This window comes from Alligator sinensis, unplaced genomic scaffold (assembly GCF_000455745.1).
Source record: "Alligator sinensis unplaced genomic scaffold, ASM45574v1 scaffold134_1, whole genome shotgun sequence".
Taxonomy (NCBI): domain Eukaryota; kingdom Metazoa; phylum Chordata; order Crocodylia; family Alligatoridae; genus Alligator; species Alligator sinensis.
In genome coordinates this window covers 1,394,068-1,400,621 of record NW_005841920.1, presented here as the reverse complement: position 1 = coordinate 1,400,621, position 6,554 = coordinate 1,394,068, and the positions used below count along the sequence as shown (strand labels likewise).

Here is a 6,554-nt window from a genome sequence, read left to right as displayed (position 1 = left end):
GTGGAGTAGGACCAGACCCAAAATGCGGGGAGGGGGGAAAGCACGGCACAACACAACACAGGCCTCTGTCAGCCCCCCATCACTCTTGACGGGCAATTGGTTAGTAGCTTTCCGATTGCTATAATAAAAAGAAGAGATGCAACCCCCTTAAGCCTTGAAAATATCTGCCTGAATAAGCGGGCACGTTTTAAGAGCTGGAGTGCCCATCTGTAATGTGACTGTGAGTATTTTACATTATCACAGTATCTAAGTGCATCACAGTTTTTCATGTATGTACACACAATTCCGTAGGTCAAGGGTGTCAAACTCACCCAATGTCTCAGGCTGGACCTAGACAGCTGGGCTCCTTGCAAGCCGCATCCATGAGGCCAGCAACAATGGAAGCAGCAACAGTGGTGATGGGGCAAGCAGCTATGAGCCTAGCAGGCCAAGTGGCTCTAGGGCAAGCAGGGCTGCGTTACCACAGCCCTCACTCACGTGCCTGTCACCAACACCCATGTCCAACAGGCCCTTAGGGCTCCAGCTTCCACACTGCCCCCCACCTCCCACTACCCATGGCCTAGCACTAGGCCACAGGCCAGATACAGCAGTTCTGTGGGCTAAATCTAGCCCACAGGCCATAGGTTTGATACCCATGTGCTGGGTAATAGGAAAGTACTGTTTTCACTTTACAGATGGGAAACTGAGCCAGAGATATACTACGGTTCTGAAATCCTCCACCAATTAAGTCAATGGGAGCCCTGTGGTTTGTTTCAATAAGCACAGCAATGGGGCCCAAGTTATCTGTCAAAAGTCATAAAGTAAAACTGTGACAGCACAGGCAACTAATCTTGAATATTCCACATCCAAAACTAATACTACAGCATCGTTCTTCCCCTACATGTATTCTTCCTTTGAGATTCTGATATTTGGTATGTTTCAAATTCTGTGCAAGATGGGTTTTAAAGAGCAAACACATTGCTTCTAGCACGTGCCAGTATCAGAAGCAATTTTGACAGGTATTCTAGGAGCAACTAGTACAACCTCTAAAATACCAGGCATGAAAGTAAACCTACAGAGCTATAAAAAACCATAATGCCAGACTTTGTACTCCTGGACTACTCACCCGTGCAAAGTCAAATGCATATCTATAAATAAGTTTAAAATTTGTTGGCTCATTTAATAAAGTTCTTAAGTAATCCAAGGAATTCCTTAGTTTTTCTGTTGTATCACATCTACAAAAAAAAAGAGAAGGTAATTTATAGCCAAGATCTAGTATTGAAAACATATCCATCTCTGCTTTCATTCCCCTCCTTTGTATGCCTCTTCCACAGAAGTTAAACATATGGCTCTAGGCTTGCCTTCAAGAGTTGCATGAATCTGGGCTGAACCCAAAATGCAAATGGAAATTGATTTAGGTAAACTGGCATAAAACCTTAGGTGGTATAAACCCTTTTGGTTCAAAAGTTTAGGTAGGTTTAAATTAAACCTAAAGGAAAACATGTTCCCAATCAATTTAAAAAACTAGAAACTTACCTATACAAGGTAATAAATGTTAGAACAGGTGTTGGCAACGTTTTTGGACAGAGTGCCGAAAACACCTGCCACCTCAGCTTGTAAAATGTTGGCGTTCCAGGGGCAGACAGTGGAGGAGCCACCAGGGGCCTGATCCTTGTTGTGGCAGCATAGCCCCAGCCCCTTCCCCACCATCTGTGGCATGCACACACCCACTGCCAGCAACAAACAAGCCAGGCTGGGGCTCCGCAGATGCCAATGCAGCTGCTTGCAACCTCCTGGCTATCTGCCACAGCTGGCCCAGGCTCTGGGCAGGTCTCTGACACCCACCACAGAGTCTGACCTGCTCGCAGCAGGTGGTAGGGAGACTGCAAGTAGCTGCACTGGGGTTCATAGAACCCTAGCCCAGGTCATTGCCAGAAGTGGGTGCACTCATGCCCTGGGGGAGGATGGTGGGGAAGGGGGCCAGTGTTGCACTGCCACAACAAGAATCGTGCTCCTCGTGGCTCCACCATCTGCCTTGAGGCATGTATGCCAAGCAAAATGTCTTTGCATGCCACACACTGGCACATGTGCTGGGGGTTGCCTAAATGGAAAAAATATACATATATAAATCAGCTGATGGAACTCTGTGTATGAACATTTTTAAAGTGTGTTAATTCTACCATCATTGTGCTGCTTTGGATAAATCAGACTTATCTCTGCCTACATTCTCCTACCTTTATTTGCAACCCAGAATTCTCTCCCTAGTGGTGCTTCAATTTCACTACAGTGAGAAGCCCTCAAAAGAAAGGGCTTCAGCCTATTTTGTTCTTCAGCCAAAATAAGTGTGTGAACAAAGAGTTCACACCAAATCAATTTACACAATTAGGTTAATGATCGCTGATCCCTAGTGCACTCGTGCATACAGACCCAAACCCAGACCCAGGCCCAGAGGTTAAAAGTAGTTATTTCACATCAGCTTAAGTTGATAAGCTACAAGTTTCAGTTAAGTCTAAGGGCTGGTCAATATTACAAGATGTCTCCTAACGAAATGTCTTCCAACTTAACGCAGCCACTATGTAGAAGGTGCCAAAGCATCCACTCAATAGAAGCTGCGTGGAGGTGCCAGAAGCCAGGCAGAATTGCAGCTCTACTGCCAGGGGAGGACATATGGTGTATCGTAGGTGACACCAGGTGATAAAAGGTGCTGTGAAGCTGGCAGAAAACTTGGGCAAGTCTATACATTCTCAGTTTTGTTGGCAGAATTTGAGTTATGTCGGCTAAACAATGTAGTGGGGACCAGGTGCAGGACACACACACAAAAACAAACAAACAGAAAAAAGAGTGCCCTCAGAGTTTGTGCCAATATAAACACTGGTGATTTTTAATGGAGTGCAACAAAGCTTGCAACTAGTAACAAAATACTGTGGTTATTTGATGTGTTAAACAATTCATGCTATAATAGCCTGGCACTGGGTCTGCATAGCCACAGCATATCTAGACCATGAACACACTGGTCAAATCAAAATTACCTGGTACAAGCCCCATCTCTAACAGGTCAAAAGGAGACCTAGGAGAGAGAAACTTTCTCCCAAAGTTTGGACTGCAGGGAGGGGGCAGGCTTTTTTTTTAATAGAAGCATACCTGGAAGTAATATTTTGAGGAACCAAAAGTACTGAGGAGGATAACTGTAAAGAGGATGCAAAGCAGATACTTCTGGTAGTAGGTTTGGGTCAACAGAGCAGAAGCCAAAAGGATAATGCCTTATTTTCAGACAGAGTTAAGTAAATAAAGCAGATTCAAGACAAGATTCCTTATTCCTTTCAGCTAGTACTATTAAATCCATAGACATAAGCATTATGCCTGAGGTTGCAGGTATTTTAAGACTTTTTGGTTTAGTCATCAGAGCCTATGTAGCCTAGTTGTGAGGATGCATAAGGTTTAAAAATGTCTGAAAGCCACATGCTGCTGTAAGTAGGAAAAGGGTGAAATCTTATGTCTACTTCTCTGGAGAGGAGCACTAAATCAACACATACACTAAACCAACATAACTCTGGATAAAAATGCATTTTAAATTACCAGATTTACTATAACGAAATACAAAAAGCTTATAAAACTTCAAGGCACTTACTGCAGTGATGTCATTCCTTTTAACCATTCTTGCAACGTAAAGTAACCCATGTTTTGTGCGTCCAATTTCCAAGCTAACACAAGCATAACTACCTGTTTAAGAGAGCACACTATTAGGTAAAACAAAAAATAAATAGTCTTGGACAGTTATTACTTAACAGACTGCCACATGCTTTTATTTGGTTTAGAGTAAAAGTCACTCAAATATGAATGGAACAGTCAGGATACTCAGACTCTTCCTACCAAGAAAACGGAGCTTTTTAGAAGCTCTAGATTTTAGCAAACTGCTCATCTATATAATAAATAATTGTGCATTGCACTGTCCTTCCTGGTAACTCTGGACAGTCAAATCAAACTACACCTGTAAAATCTTTGGGGGAAGATATGGGCTCTGCTGTAATTTTCATATCATGAAGTGTGCTCCAACTTTTGACCCTATGTTAAACTACTTCAAGATTAATGAACCTCTCTCCTGAAAATAAGGGTACGTATGTCAGTAAATGCAGGTCTTCAAGACAACATCACCTCTGCATATTTCAACCTGGGGAATGTGCTTGCCGTACACTGCTTCATGAAACAGGCTCTCACATCAAATACCTGTAACTATGAGCCATAAGTAGTACACCAAGTAGTAACTCTACAGTAATACAGAAATCCTCAGCTTTGGGAAGGCTGACTGTCACAAACTCAGGAGACTGGTCAGCCAGGCACTAAGAGACCATGGTCCTTTAGAAAGGGGAGTCCAGGAGGAATGGTTGTTCCTTAAGAACGCAATCCTTGAAGCACAAGGAAAGTCAATTCTGTCCTGCAGGAAATAGAGTCAGCAGGCTGGGGAGCCCCCTTGGCTCAATAGGGAACTTTTGGCCCTCCTGAAACTAGAGAGAGAAGCCTACACCAGATAGAAAACGGGAATCATCACCAAGGAGGATTACACAGCACTAGCCTGCACCTGTAGAGAGCAGACCAGAAAAGCAAAGGGAGAAACCAAACTCAGGCTAGCCATGGGAATCAAGGACAACAAAAAGTCCTTCTTCAGATATGTGGGAAGCTGGAGAAAGAACAAAGGCAACATTGGGACCCCTGCTAGATCAAATGGGGTAGCTGACGTCTTGCACTCAGGAAAAGGCCACTTTCCTAAATGACTACTTTGCATCAGTCTTCCACCCACCCAAAGAGATCACCCTATCAGACAGGACACAAAGTATCCAGGGGGTGGGAGATGGGCCCACAATTGACACAGATCAAGTGAGGGAACACCTCGAGAGGCTCAACATCAATAAGTTCATGGCCCAGATGGAATGCACCCAAGAGTCCTGAAGGAGCTGGTGGACATCATAGCACACCCTACGGTGAAGATATCTGAGAACTTGTGGCACTCAGGAGAGGTACCAGAAGAGCAGAAAAGAGGCAATGTGGTCCCAATCTTCAAGAAAGGAAGGAAGGAAGGAAGAACTGGGGAATTACAGGCCAATCAGTCTGACATCCATCCCTGGAAAGATCCTGGAGAAATCATCAAGGGTTCCATCAGCAACAGGCTAATGGAAGGCAACTTTCTGAGTAGCAGCCAACATGGTTTTGTTGCTGGAAGGTCTTGCCTAACCAATCTCATCTCCTTCTATGACCAGGTGATGCATTGCCTGGACAAGGGAGATGAGGTTGATGTTATATATCTGGATTTCAAGAAAGCCTTTGACCTGGTCTCCCATGATGTCCTCATGGTTAAGCTGGAGAACTGCAGCCTCAACCATCTCACCGTCCAATGGCTGGGGAACGGATCAAAGGCCAAGGGAGCCCACATGATCAAAGGCCAAGAGAGCAAATCTTATGAGGAGAGGCTGAGGGACATGGGACTCTTCAGCCTGGAGAACAGAAGGCTCAGGGGGGACTTGATAGCAGCCTATAAGTATATAAGCGGTGTGGCACCAGGATCTGGGAGAACAGTTGTTTACCAGGGCTCCCCGAGGGATAACAAGGGCAAATGGCCACAAACTTCTGGAAGGCCGATTTAGACTGGACATAATGAAAAACTTTACAGTCCGAATGTGCACGGACTGGAACAGACTCCCTCCAGAGGTGGTGCAAGCACCTATTCTGGACTCATTCAAAAGGCGTTTGGATGCTTATCTTACTGGGATCATTTGACCCCAGCAGACTTCCTACCAACGGCAGGAGGGCTGGACTTGATCTCATGAGGTCCCTTCCAGCCCCAACAGATGTTCCCTATTGCCCAGTTTCAAAATGGCGTATATCACATAGACAAGACTAGTAAATTATTCTCCCATTTGAAATTCCACTCTCCTCAGAAATCTGAAGCAAGCAAAGGAAGTCCAACAACCTTTGTTATTATTGTTCAATTTGAATCAGCCAACACATTTTTGAAAAACTACTTTTCAGAGGTTAACAGTTACCACTTCTAAAATTAATCATACTTGGCATTTATACTCATATTTTTTCATCCTGCAACGCGCCAGAGATCCACTGCTTCAGAGCAGACTCAATTAATCAAGTCTGCTCCTCATGCGTATGCAGTCATATAAACATTGAAATGAGCATTAGCGCATAGAAAATGACACTGGAGCATTTTGGAACTAAAGCACCTTCTATGTATTTTAGTTCAAAAGTACACCTCTGTCATTTTCACAGCACTGATGGACATTTTGCTGCTTATACAACTGCAAGCATCGCAGCACCAGGAGCTTTTCAAAAAGCCCGGCACTGTGGGGCTTGCATGTGTAAAAATGCCCAATGTTTTCAGAGTGCACCTAAACAATCAATAAGCCTTCTTGCCTAATGTTTCACTAATTAAAACTAGGGGTGCACTGACAGAGATTTTGGGGACTGATACTGACAGCCGATTTTTATGGAGGCATATTGGTCGATAACAATCTGATTTCCGATACAGCTGTGTGCAGCTAATAAGTCTGTTGTGGTGAAATGGGAAGTGGGGA

At 44.2% G+C, this 6,554-nt stretch overlaps 1 protein-coding gene across 10 annotated transcripts in view; it reads right to left on the bottom strand.

Annotated features, from left to right (window-relative positions):
• DCUN1D4 (defective in cullin neddylation 1 domain containing 4) overlaps positions 1 to 6,554 on the bottom strand; it is a 70,892-nt gene that overhangs the window by 11,932 nt on the left and 52,406 nt on the right. For 9 of the 10 annotated variants that reach the window (XM_006019014.3, XM_025198355.1, XM_025198361.1 and 6 more), the window contains 2 exons: positions 3,608 to 3,699; positions 1,106 to 1,214 (listed from right to left, as the gene is read on the bottom strand). The exons of the other annotated variant lie outside the window; for it this stretch is intronic. In XM_006019014.3, the coding sequence (XP_006019076.1) occupies positions 1,106 to 1,214; positions 3,608 to 3,699 (201 nt within the window). The remainder of the gene's footprint in view (positions 1 to 1,105; positions 1,215 to 3,607; positions 3,700 to 6,554) is intronic. 10 annotated transcript variants of the gene reach the window in all.